This window comes from Vigna unguiculata, chromosome 5 (genome assembly GCF_037176805.1).
Source record: "Vigna unguiculata cultivar grain cowpea cultivar isolate G323 ecotype 2 chromosome 5, ASM3717680v1, whole genome shotgun sequence".
Lineage (NCBI taxonomy): Eukaryota > Viridiplantae > Streptophyta > Magnoliopsida > Fabales > Fabaceae > Vigna > Vigna unguiculata.
The window spans coordinates 5618982-5632859 of record NC_140796.1 but is presented as its reverse complement, the minus strand read 5'-3'; the positions used below and the strand labels follow the sequence as shown (position 1 = coordinate 5632859).

General features: G+C 35.1%; 3 protein-coding genes across 3 annotated transcripts; 2 read left to right on the top strand and 1 right to left on the bottom strand.

Moving 5' to 3' along the window:
• Positions 1 to 2661: 2661 nt before the first annotated feature.
• On the top strand, positions 2662 to 5724 carry LOC114183719 (ribosomal RNA small subunit methyltransferase G). Its single transcript, XM_028070835.2, has 9 exons — positions 2662 to 2972; positions 3161 to 3241; positions 4078 to 4167; positions 4411 to 4577; positions 4706 to 4775; positions 4948 to 5027; positions 5150 to 5212; positions 5338 to 5414; positions 5529 to 5724. Exons 1-9 carry the CDS (start codon positions 2895 to 2897, stop codon positions 5627 to 5629), a joined length of 807 nt encoding a protein of 268 aa, XP_027926636.1. The 5' UTR covers positions 2662 to 2894; the 3' UTR covers positions 5630 to 5724.
• Positions 5725 to 7299: 1575 nt separating this feature from the next.
• On the bottom strand, positions 7300 to 9745 carry LOC114184032 (LDL receptor wingless signaling/trafficking chaperone). The gene is made up of 3 exons (XM_028071265.2): positions 9320 to 9745; positions 7828 to 7956; positions 7300 to 7649 (listed from the first exon to the last, which is right to left on the bottom strand). The coding sequence occupies exons 1-3, from the start codon at positions 9611 to 9613 to the stop codon at positions 7470 to 7472; spliced, it is 603 nt and encodes a 200-aa protein (XP_027927066.1). The 5' UTR covers positions 9614 to 9745; the 3' UTR covers positions 7300 to 7469.
• Positions 9746 to 10896: 1151 nt separating this feature from the next.
• On the top strand, positions 10897 to 13697 carry LOC114182995 (putative disease resistance protein At5g63020). Its single transcript, XM_028069811.2, has one exon. It carries the CDS (start codon positions 10897 to 10899, stop codon positions 13588 to 13590), a length of 2694 nt encoding a protein of 897 aa, XP_027925612.2. The 3' UTR covers positions 13591 to 13697.
• Positions 13698 to 13878: the final 181 nt, after the last annotated feature.

Below are 13878 nucleotides of genomic sequence, written 5' to 3'. Positions count from 1 at the left end.
AAATTTTTGAAGGTGTGCAAAATCTTTGTCGGTGATCAACAATTAATAGTACATAGATAATCATATAATAAGTTTAACTGACAGTGAATTTACATGGATATCAAAGTGATAAAATAAGTTTAATATCATAGATGTAGTAGATCTTTCCAACAATGTCATGAAAATTAAAATTAACAACAGAAACACTAAAGTTAAAAATAAATAGCCTAAAAATTGAAGACATTAAACAGTCATGAGTTACGTAAGTGATATATTATCCAGAACAGAAGATTGAACTTTGGAGCTCTCCCCAACCTCAACACATGGAATATTGGTGGATGGAGGAACCATCCTCTGCAGTATATCCTCCACATTAGCAGTGTTAGTAGGCTGCATGTTGGGCTACAAATTGGGTCCCATATTTGTGTTGTCATTTGCGTTCGGATTGGAATTTATACTAGTCTGGGCATTGGCTTCCACGTTTTGTTTGACAACATAGTTAAGTCGCACAACAGGCATAGAAGTTTTAACTTCTTCTTCAGTTGGATGAGTTATGTCATACTTGAAAACCTACAAATGTCATGAATGATTATATTGTGTGACTTGAAGACATGGTATGAATTAAAAAAGACATATATTTGTTTCAAGATTAGTTATTTGCCTTGACAATGTTCCTAAGTGTGATGTTGAGGTACCCAAAAGGCCATAATATAACAACCTATTGAATCAAAATTCATAAAGTTTTATGAGTAACTATACATGAAGAGGAAAAACAATAAAGAGACATAATTTCGTACAAGTTTAATCCACTTGGGTATGAAACCACATGAAATAAATAACTACAAATCAACGCATATTACCCATACTTAATCAACCTATAATCAACTATTGACTGGTACGACATGAAAGATCAAAAAAATTGAGTCATACCACATGCTTCCAAAAAATTCAACACAGATCATCATTTGTGAGCAAACAGGTCATCACTTATACATCATACAAGTGTAATCAACTTAGCTATGAAACCACATCAAAGAGATAATTACAAATTAACTCAGATTATCCAAAGTGAATCACCCAATAATCAATTATTGACTAATATAATATGGAAGTTCAAAAAATTGAGTTAAACAACATGATTGCAAAAAATGCAACATAGGTCATCACTTGGATGCACACAAGTCATCACCAACAAATCAGACATGTTTAACCCACTTGGGTATGAACCACATGAAAGAAATTATTACAAATCAACACATATTATCCAAAGTGAATCACCCCATAATCAACTATTGACTGCTATAGTATGAGTTCAAAAAATTGAGTCAAACCACGTTATTGCACAAAATGCAGCACAGGTCATCACTTGTGAGCAAACAGGTCATCACAACAAAATAAGACAGATTTAATCAACATAGTCAGGAAACTAGTATTCATGCACCTATCAAAGCACCAAAATCACAGAAACGAAAAAATAACCCAAACTTACCAACCACCGCCTGAATCAAGCAACTGAAAGCACCAAAAACCCTAACTTCGCAAGGTTTGTCTTTTCCCTTTTTCTTCTTCAATTACAGTGTTGTGGTCATTCACCTGTACAAGATAGATGTTCAATTTGCCTTTAAAGAATAACTCAGTCGACTATGCCACCAAAAACAAAAAAAATATCTCAGTTCCTTAACCAAAAAACCCTCAACGACGATTTCGAACAAAAAAACACAAAACTGTTGGCGTATTGGAGAAACGCAAAAAAAAAAAAAAAACAGACCTACGAACCACGATGTTGAATCGAACAATGGAAAGCAACAAAAACCCTAACTCTGCGAGGATCGTCTTCTCCCTTCTTCTTCTTCGATTGCACTACAACACACGTCTTCTCCCTTTTTCTCCTTTCTTCCTTCCTCCTTTCTTCCTTTTCCCTTTCTTTCTTTCTTTTCCCTTCCCTTTTTCTCCTTTCTTCCTTTTCCCTTTTTTTCTTTCTTTTCCCTTTCTTCGTTTTTGCTTGCTCTGCGCACACCCACTCTCCAAAGAAAACCTACCTTATCACCCTTTCAATTTTGCTTGCTCTGCGCACACCCACTCACCAGAGAAAATATATTTTTTCACCCTTTCAATTTTCACGCCCACACCCACTCTCCAAAACGTCTTTCTACAAAATAAATTTTAATAAAAAATAAAAAAGCCACGTCTGAAGTAAAATGCTTTAATAAAATTAATTTTAATTTAAAAAATAAAATCCACCTCTTGTGCATGCCACTTCATGGTGTGTCAAATAAAGAATCACAGTATAGAGTCACTTTATTTTTCCATCAATTTAATGCCAAATAAGTATGATTTAATATCAATATAATAAATAAGAAAACTATCACACCCGGAAAAAAAAAAGTGTCACAACCATGTGCAGAGTCATTGAATTGCAATATAGAAAGGAGACATAATGATGAGTTTTTATCTACGTGTGCGAGGAGGTAACATTGTTCAAGTTCCAAAGAAACAAAAACATCAATACAAAAATACTAAATCAACTTCATAAACAGACGCAAATTTCCAACAAAAAAATTTAGAGCAATTTTTTCTTCTACTTAAGAAAACAAATCCTAAAAAATATTTTTAACTTATTCTCCTTCAATTTTAAAAAACACCATGAAAACAAATCGAAAACTCTCTCTCCAATCACGAATTCCATATTAGTTTTCCATCCTCAAACCCAAAACTGATATCATGAATTCCATCCAATAAACCGAACATATTTAATATAAAAACATAAAAACGGTTCGGTTCGGTTTATTGAACCAGGCCATGCCCTATCTACGTGGACACGTGTTTGGATTTCCGACGAATAAGGAAGTGTTTGGTTGGAAACGAAATACACGCAGCATTTTTGCAGTGAAACTGAAAAGGGGAAGAAGAGAGAAATGGGAGAACTTTACGCGTTGGACTTCGATGGAGTCATCTGTGATAGCTGCGGCGAAAGCTCTGTCTCTGCTGTCAAGGTTGGTTCTTCTCTTCATTTCACCCAAAACAATTTTTGTTTTTTATTTCAAAATCTTTTTAATTTTCAACATTTTTTTTTCAATTGCTTTTTCCTCTGTGAATTCATGATAATGCTACTTCAACTCATCATTGTCTATTCTCTGTTTGGATACTCATCATTGTTTATTCTCTGTTTGGATATTTTCAGGCTGCCAAAGTGAGATGGCCTGGTTTGTTTGACGGGGTGGATTCGGTCACAGAAGATTGGATTATTGACCAGATGCACACAGTATAATAAGTTCATTTGACTTAGTTTCAGTTCTTATGGATTTCATGCGACTCTTCTCTGCTTTGGCTATGTTGGTTTGTAATTTTATTGGTTGGAAAGAGTAATAATGATCAGACATGACTGGATGGTAGCAAAAGAGTCTTGAATTTTCGTGTAGTTTGACTTTAGTTGATGAATTCTAGGGGGTGTTTCATTTTGGATTTGTACTTCAGAGGTTTTTGTTTTTGAATGAAGTGTCAAATATCTGCCATGTTCTAATTAGGCAATTAGACTTTGTTGGTTAAACTTATGAAGATGAAAATAAGAAGCTAAAAGAAATAAACTTCTCTCATATATAAAATTAGGCTATGTATATCTTAGAAAGTAGACTTACCAAGTAACAAGATAGACTTAACAAACATAGCTGGGATAAATTAAGATCCCATCTTAAAATGCGCACAAAGGAGGACAACTTGACAAAAATCTTAAGGTTCAATGCTTATAGATATATATATTTTTTTTTATATATCACTCAACTTTCTCATTTCAGACTTTCAACTTATACTTGTATTTCTAACATACATACAAAGAATAAGAGGGAAAACCATTTTCGTGTTTTCTTTTTATGAACTGATTGCTATTGTTTCCTAATTTAACTATCTTTTTTGAGTGCTAGATTATATTTGCTTGATTGCTTCAATCATCAATTTCCATTGCAGATCATTAAACTATTTGATGTCATGAATAACTTTTTATGTAACTTTTATGAGTGTTTTCAATTTAAGACTATTTCCGTATGAAATCATGTTGGACTTGTTTTCAGTTTAAAGATGAACTTCCATAGTTTTTTGTGTTAGGTGCGACCAGTTGTTGAAACTGGATATGAAAATCTTTTACTTGTGAGACTGTTGCTTGAGAGCAGAACACCTTCTATCAGGAAATCTTCGGTGAGTAAAAATGCTTACTGCTTTGGTTTTTCTCATCAGTTATTTCTTAGCAATTGAAAACCATGTCACTGTGATTAGTCATTGACCGGTCAATGGATATTCCGTACCAATGACGTGATATAAAGAAAAGCCATGTCATTGGAACTAGGTTCATAGTTTATGTTGATGCCACTGGGCTTGAATCTGCATTTGCTTTCAAATGAACTCTGGATCTGTTGACTGATGTCATAGTTCTTGTGCAAGGTTTCAGAGGGGCTCACGGTTGAGGTTATACTGGAGAAATGGTCCAAATTGAAGCCTATTATTATGGAAGAGTGGGGTGAGAATAGGGATGCTCTGATAGATCTTTTTGGAAAGGTCAGAGATGAATGGTTGGAGCAGGATTTTGCTGGTTGGATTGGTGCAAACAGGTAGCCAAATCATACTCCTGATAGGGGATTAACTTTTCATACTTACGATTATACCAGATGCATGGTAGAAAACTAATGCAGTAATGAATGGTATTTCCTATTATTAATTGGCAATGCTGTGTCTTTAGAATATATCCTGGTGTTTCTGATGCCTTAAAATTTGCAAGCTCGAGAGTGTACATTGTCACCACGAAACAGGTAACTATTTTTTCCCTTTGACCAAGCAAGGGAACAATAATCCTAACAACAACAATAGACTATTTTACTTTCAACATTAAGAAAAATAAGAGGGGACAAAGATAACGGGCCATTGTCCCAATCCCATGAAACCGCATCATGTTAAGTTCTACACTTATTTCTCTAATTTTAGAGCCGTTTTGCTGATGCCTTACTCCGAGAGCTTGCCGGAGTGACCATACCACCAGAAAGAATATTTGGCCTAGGAACCGGGTTAGTATATTTTACCAAAGTAATGCTGTAAAACATTTATATTTAACCTGTTTCTCTTTTTTTCTTGTTATATTTTGATGAGATATTTTTTTTTACTGGATTATCTTTGACATCACCTTCAGTCCTAAGGTAGAGGTTCTGAAGCAGCTTCAAAAAAAGCCAGAGCACCAAGGACTGACACTACAGTAAGATATTGTACTTTCGCTGCAAATATTGGCATTTTGGTTATGGCTATTATTATGTATAAAACTTTGTCTTACTTCTAAAGATGGTTCAAAAGAAACTAACTCCAATTAATCTGAACAACCAGCTTTGTTGAAGACCGGCTAGCTACATTAAAAAATGTCATCAAAGAGCCTGAGTTAGACCACTGGAACTTATATCTAGGTAGTTCTCTCTACCTGTTTATGATTTTTACCCTCCCTCATCATGTCTAAGTTCGCATGATGTGCACTATTGCAAATGTTTAGTGTACTTGATAAACTTCATTGTTTGGATCAGGGAATTGGGGTTACAACACCCAACAAGAAAGAGAGGAAGCCGCAGCTATCCCCAGAATTCATGTTCTTGAGCTCTCTGACTTCAGCAAGAAGTTAAAATAGGGGTTTTCATTGAATTATCAACTGTCAATAATTGAACCAAATATTTTCTTCCTACTCATTTATAAGCAATAACAAATTTCTGCTGAACAGAATCATCGAGAAGAGTTATAAACGCTCATATCTTATCAGATATTAATTTGTATTATATTACATTTCAACTTAAAACAAGTAAATCATCAAATAAGTAGCGAAATTATAGAAAAATCTGTAAGAAAGATATAAATTAAGAATTTAACTATTTCTTTGACAGAAATTATTGGAAAGTGTTAGACAAATTATTGGAAAGTGTTCATCATGTTCGTAGTCAAAATCTTCCTTTAGCATTAGTACAAGTATATCTGCTAAATAAACTGTATGTATAATCTGAGTACTGTATTCTTCTTCTCATTCTCTCAAGCTGAAAATTTTGAAACTAAATACATATGTTCCCTTTTATTTATCTATGAGGAAAAAAAGAAATTATTTAATGTCCATTTAGAAGTCCAAGATAACCTTGATTTTACCAATCTTTAAATCACCTAGTAAATCTCGAGCAATAATGCTCATATCACACTATTGAGGAGAGATAAAAGTTAAATATATAACTCGTTAATCTAGTGCAAGAGGTTTTATTCAAAGTTTGATTCTAGAAAATGTTAAAAGTCGGTAGGAAAAAATTTCATAGTTCTTAATGGTTTTGTTCTCCTCAAACCCAAATTGATGGACCAAACCAACTAGAATAGAGGGTATAACTGGAAGTTTGATTTTTAACTGTACCAATCAGCGCATATATAAGGCTGTTTTTATTGTTATTTTTTGGTGTTACTGAATAAAAAGAATAGTAATTGTATTTTTTAATTTATGTGTTCTACTTTAAGTATGACAGATAAAGAGGAGTGAGTTTACGATAGTTTAATGCAATAATACGTGGATAAATTAGTGAGATATTTCTAGCATTGCATGTTGCATATTCCATCCAGGAGTGGGGCTTTTCCTTACCCACAAATTTGTTCCCTCTTGTAGTTTGCAAATATGCTTTTTTGCAGATTACGAAATGCGTTGTTTTGTGTTATGCAACAGCTTGAGCATTACTGATATAAAAAAAATATCCCTTACAGTGTTCCATATGTTCATTTGAAACTTATTCAAATGTCAACAAATGCATCTTCGAATCTAATGGTTTTTCTTTTAGGCAATTAACATAACCAATATTTTGCCTTATTTAGAAATCAACTTTCACTGAACATGCAAAAGATCCGATGTAAGAGTTGAACCATGTCCAACTTAGAAGCCAACGCAAGCCACATAACCATAGCACGTTTCAATAGTTATATCTTTTTGTCTTTATACCAGATGACATCAAATGCCTCATTTTATAACAAGCAACTAAGCACCACGTACACATTAAAACATTTCTAACTTCATACAAATCGACTACTACTTGGTTCATACGAAAAAAAATCTTGAACCGGTTATAAAGAATAATCTATCTGTTTAAAATATAAAGATAATAACACTAACATTGTTAATGGATAAATAGAAATTAGAGAAAAAAAATTGGTAGATTGGCACGTGTCCTGATTCCTATGATAGTTGGTGTCATAGAATTCAATCCTGTTTGGACTTTGATCGAGTTATATTTCAGTCTCTTTATCCAACATTTCTACCATTAAAAAGTGGTTCTAATAGTCTTGCTAAATGCAGGAAAGCTGATTATTACTTCACTATCATTGAGAAGCAGTTTATCACAGTAATTAAAAGAGAAGGAGGACTAAAAATTTAAGAAGACTCGTAAATCATTGAAAATGAGTGACACAATTGCTTTATCTCAACTTCTAGAGAATTATGTCTGTACCGATTGTTACAACTCTGTTTTATCATTTTGATCAATTTCCTCTGTATCAGCATCATCTGCTTTGGTTTTCTCACTGTTGAGCTTCTCAATAATTTCATCTAGAGGTGGATCTCCAGGTCTTCTGAAAAATTCATCCCCCATCTTAATCTCATAAGCCTCTGATTGGTCCAAGACAAATTCCTTCAACTGACAACATGATACGAGTGTTGGTTAAAATTCAGAATAATTTATTATAAATTGAACAGGGAGGTTAAACATATAACAGTAGATTGTGGGTTGCTAAAATTAAACGGCCAGGTTGATTCTTCTTTTTTTCATTCTTTATATTTAAACGAAATTAAAACAGAAAAGTAAAGAGCAATACCTCCTCCAAGTCTTTGATGCTTTCCAAGTTGAACATGAGTGTATTCAGGTCAACACCCATAAACCTTACTCCAACAGCTCCAGTTCTCAGAATATGTGTCCATTTCATGGCAAATTCAGCTACCATGTCCTAAAAATCATGAAAAATGGTTATGTTAATCAGTATTCACACAAAAGTTCCAAGTAGAAACCTCAATGCATCATCAAACAAAATATTGAGCATCAAGTACAGATCAAAATCTCAAGACCCTCTTAGACTACTCTTAATCTTCAATTATATTGATCGAGCAGTACTTAAAGAGCCATGTTGACAAATTAACAGCATATCATAAAACAAACAAAGTTCCGTTTATACACATTGTCAATGTAAAACATTTTTCCGGAAACATTAATCAAGTTTTGTTTGACCACTTTATCATGCCCAAACTGTTCATGAATATGATGTGTTGATAACATAAATTCCTATTGGATGTCTGTGTAAACTATTTTACTCTGATAGTATACATAAATTAAATTCCGACAAATAAACCATGGACAACAAGTAGAAACTATATCCGAAAAGTCCAATTTATCCCCATTCTCAAACTCTATAAATGTGCAACGCCAGCCTAAACTTCAGAGTAGTTTCCAAGTAATATTCCAAAGTTCAATCAACTTTTCACAAGGAAAGTAAACCCCAATCCAACGCAACAATGCAAAATCCAACAAGCACAGAGCAAGCCACATTTTAGTTGAAATACAAAACAACAACAAAAGCCTTATCCTAAATCAATAACTACACGAATAGTAACACATCATTGGATTTAGTTAAAGGCCAAATTCTAAGAGATATAATCACACATAGTCTGTTGTGGGTGATCCGTGATTGGGATTTTGAAAGTTCAACTTTGAGCAGTTCAATTCGGCTATATGATACTATAAGTGAAATTAAATTCTAGCTCAATTGAATAAATAAACTCTCACCAAAAACCCATTAACCACCATATTGATATTCATCGCAACCAAAACCCACCACTTCAATTCAAACTCGAGCTCATCTTTATTTATTAACTTGTTTAGAAGAGTTTAATTACTAAAAGTATTGGTTGCAGAAACTTCCAATTTTAGTCTTTATACATAAAAATCATTTTCTTTAATTCCATACTCGTATCGTTTTTATTCTCTTTCATTCCCTAAATATGTCATTTTAATTTTTTTTTGAGTAGGAATTAAAAAGTGTGTTTTTAAGTAAATGGATACACAACTATGGGGGCCTAAAGCGGAAGATTTTTTAACCCGTAGAAACTAAAAGGTCAGTGAGACCTTTAAAAAAGACGAACTGGGCATGAGAAAAAAAAAATCATCACTTCAACTCAACCCCATTATGCCACAATAAGGGTATCAGCAAAATCACAAAAGATCACAAATTTAACCAAAATTCGAAAACACACAGCCACAATATCAAATGGGCACACGCTAATCAACACAGAAAAAAACGCCAACAACGTGCTCACCGGAGTCCGGCGAACCCCAAACCGGAGCTTGACGAATCCGATGACGGGTCCAGCATGGCGCTTCTTCATCTCCTCCTGAATCTGCGAAGGATCCATCTTGGAGATATCAGAGGGGGGGAAAGAGGGTCCGGGTTTCTTGCCCCATTCCTTCCACGCATCGTCCTCCTCGTCGTCGAACACGTCGTCCAAGTCGTCGGTGATGTGGACCTTGCGCTTTCCGGCGAGGGCAAAATGGGAAATTGAGGACGCAAGGAGGAGAAAGAGAAGGAGAGTGTGAAGGGGTTTGAATGTCATTAGGAAGATGATGAAATGAATGTGAAAGAATTGGAAAGAAGCTTATTGGAGAAGAGTGTGGTGTGAGTGAGTTTTGTGTGAAGTGTTGTGAATGAAATGTGTTAGCATTTGGGTTGGTGATTTTGTTGCTTTCTCTTTGCATGCTAATCGCCATATATCAATACTAATATAAATTAAATTTGGTACTCAATATTCTCTCATTGTATTTTTTAACCTTTTATATATTTTAGTATATATTTCAAAAGAAATTGGATTTCAATAATCTCTCTTTAAATTAGAATAACTATGTTAAGTGAATATTTCTCTTGAAAGAGAAAGTGTTTTTAAAGGTTATCTCCCATCAAAAAGTGTGAACTAGATGAGCTACCAATAATGGTCACCAGAGATTTTTAAAGTGTATTTATAGTACAAAAGTATATATTGCTATTTAACTATGAATTATTATAGAAAGACTATTGCTTTTTATAATAACTAATTTAAAGTCATATTTTAGAATAATTTTCAATTGCTTAAAAGTATAAATTACATAAAATGAAACTTAAACTCTTTTTATTTAGATGACAATTTTGATTAATTTGAAGTTAATGATATAAAACCAAAATAAAATATCCATGGGTGTGTCTTATCATTAATCTGCCTTACTCTAAACTTGGTTACCACCTATTTCAATTCAAATAGATGTTTTATGTCTCACTCCTCACACTTAAAAAAACTAGTTGCAAATCTGTGCTATGATTCTCTTAGTATCATGACATTGACATAATAGGTGGGAGAAACTATGAGAATGAGGTGGCCATATCAAGAGTTTTTTTTACCTCTGATGCTATTCTCAGTGATAATAACAAGCACTAGAATTTGGTAGAAGTGAACTAGAATTCAACGAGGTAATGACAAGCTTCACGTACTGTTGAATCGTACCAAGTATGACAAAAATCAAGCAATGTATCACATAGGCTCATAGGAGAGATCGTCAAGTTAGGTTCACCACCTTTTTGAACCTATGAAAAACATGACCAGGATTCCAAGAAATCCTAGACCACAACGATGGAGCATACTACAATGACATAGTGTTATTCTTCCTCGTAGAGCCAATGTTATGTCTGTACGGTTTCTAACACGCCACAGGGTTGTTGCTAGCAGCATATTTTTCCTTTGGGATTGCATATATAGTATAGAGACCAAACAGGAGCAACCTGAATTTCTTGTTCCACTTGTTGTGGTTTCACAAGTAATACTCTTTTTCTGTTCTTTGTCACTGTTCTTTTATTGAGTTCGATCTATTCATGATGGACTTCGTAGGTCCTGTGTTGGACATCATAATTCGCTTGTGGGACTGTTGTGCCTACGTCCGTGATTATGAAGAGAACATTTCTTGTTTGAGGGACGTGGCATCTGATCTTCTAGGCCTTTGGGTTGATGTGAGTGTGAAGGTTCAACTGGCTGAGGCACAACATTTGAGGCGTTTGAATGAAGTGAATGATTGGTTGGTTAAAGTTGAAGCTATGCAAAGAGAAGTTCAAGCTATTCAACAGAGAGTTGCTCATGCTCAAGAAACACGTAGCAGATGTTCGACAAATTTTCCCACAAGCTGCAGGATGGGAAGGATTGTAAGTAAAAAAATTGGTGAGATTCGTGAACTTATTGATAAAGGGCACTTTGATGTAGTGGCTCAGGAAATGCCATATGCTGTGGTAGATGAAATCCCTCTAGAGGTCACAATAGGTCTAGAATCAACCTTTGAAGAACTTGGTGAATGTTTTGATGATAATAATGTGGGAATTATTGGCTTGTTTGGCATGGGGGGTGTAGGAAAGACAACCCTGCTAAAAAAGTTCAACAATGAGTTTCTTCCCACAAAATTTTATGATGTAGTGATTTGGGTTGTGGTGTCTAAAGAAGCAGATGTAGGGAGTGTTCAACAAAGCATAGGAAACAAATTAAATGTTCCTGTTGGTAAATGGGGTGGTAAGAGCATTGATGACAGAGCTATTGTTTTGTACAACTTTTTGAAGAGGAAGAAGTTTGTGTTGCTGCTAGATGATTTATGGGAGCGTATAGATCTTCTGAAGTTGGGGATTCCACTCCCTGATACTGAAAACGGATCTAAAGTGATATTCACAACAAGGTCCATGGAGGTTTGCAGGAACATGGAAGCCAACAGATGCATCAAAGTAGAATGTTTAGCACCAAATGAAGCATTTGCACTGTTCAGAGAGAAAGTGGGTGAAGAAACTCTCAACTCTCATCCTGAAATATTTCTTCTGGCTCAAATTGTGGCCAAGGAGTGTGAGGGACTTCCATTAGCTCTCATCACTGTTGGAAGATCCATGGCTCGAAAAACTCTCCCTGAATGGAAACGGGCCGCACGAACTTTGAAGATCTATCCATCAAGATTTTCAGGTATGGTTGACTATGTTTATTGTTTGCTTGAGTTTAGCTATGACAGTTTACCAAGTGCCTCACACAAGTCTTGTTTCTTGTACTGTTCCATCTTCCCTGAGGACTATGATATTAGAAAAGATGAACTGATTCAACTTTGGATTGGGGAAGGCCTTTTAGCTGAATTTGGTGATGATGTCTATGAAGCACGAATCCAAGGAGAAGAAATCATTGCAAGCTTGAAGTTTGCTTGTTTGTTGGAGGACAGTGAGAAAGAAAACAGGATTAAGATGCATGATGTGATCAGAGACATGGCTCTGTGGCTAGCTTGCGATCATGGATCAAACACCAGGTTCTTGGTGAGAGATGGTGCAAGCAGTGGTTCAGTTGAAACATATAATCAGGCAAAGTGGAAAGAAGTAGAGAAACTATCAATGTGGCGGCATAGCATTCAGAAACTCTCAGGAAAACAAGATTGCTCAAATCTCTTGACTATGCTCGTTAGAAATACCGAGATAACAAATTTCCCAGATGAGATCTTTCTGACTGCAAATCATCTCAGAGTGTTGGACCTATCAGGTAACAAAAGAGTAAGAGAATTACCTTCCAGCATTGGAGAGTTAGTTCAATTGCAGCATTTGGATCTATCAGGTACTGATATACAAAAATTGCCAAGGGAGCTTCAGAACTTGAAAAAATTGAGGTGCCTGCTGCTGAATTACATTTGCAACAGGCTTGTTTTCCCAAGGAAGTTGATATCAAGTTTGGTGTCATTGCAAGTGTTTAGCAAATTACCATGGGAAGATCAGTTTATTCTTCCTGATTTAGGGGAACCTGAGGAAACTGTGTTGTTGAAAGAACTGGAATGCTTGGAATGCCTTCAAGACATAAGCATTGCTCTCTTTTGCTTTTCTTCTATGCAAGTGTTACTGAACTCTTCCAAGTTGCAAAGATGCATCAGACATTTGAGAGTACTTTCTCCTTTCAATTCAACGCCACATGTTATATTGTTCTCACTCTTGACAAAAATGCAACATCTAGAGGTATTATCCATGTCAGTTTCTTCTCCTTCAAGTTTAGACCATGTCAGAAAAAAGGGGTCTCCATCACAGGTTTCTATGACAGAGTGCATTCCCATGAGTTCAAAGATTACTGAGCATGGTTACATTGTTGGCCTCCGTGAGTTATCCCTTGAAGGGTGTGGCATGTTGAACTTGAATTGGCTCACTCGTGCTCCAAGCCTTCAACTCCTTAGAATATACAATTGTCCCTCCTTGGAAGAAGTCATAGGTGAAGAAGAACTTGGCCATGCAGAAACTGTTTTCTCAAGTCTTGAAATTGTTGACCTGGATTCTTTACCAAAGTTAAGGAGCATGTGCTCACAGGTTTTGCAATTTGCTTGTCTTAAGGAGATATGTGTAGCAGATTGTCCAAAGCTGATAAAGCTCCCGTTTGATTCCAATAGTGCAAGGAACAGTTTGAAGCACATTAATGGACAGAAAAGTTGGTGGCGTAAATTGCAGTGGGAAGATGAAGCCACAAGGGATCACTTTGCTTCAAAATATGTACCTTTGCGTAAAATTCACCGAATACGTTGAATCATGTGTGCAATTGATCACCAACTGAATAAGGCCTGGTATCTCGTTATGTATCTCGAATTTGATTATGCAGTATTCTTGAACTTTGCTATGATTGTACTTGGTTGTGTTTGTGAGAGAGATATTTTGGGGATAAATTATTGTTCAATTTTTATACATCTTCTTTCACTAATGTTCTAAATCTCAATCTTTTCGTCAAAGTTTTGAAAATGACACCTCTCATCTGTTTTGTTTGAAAAGCTCTGGAACAAAGTTAGTTGATATAAATATATACAATAAAAAGGAAGA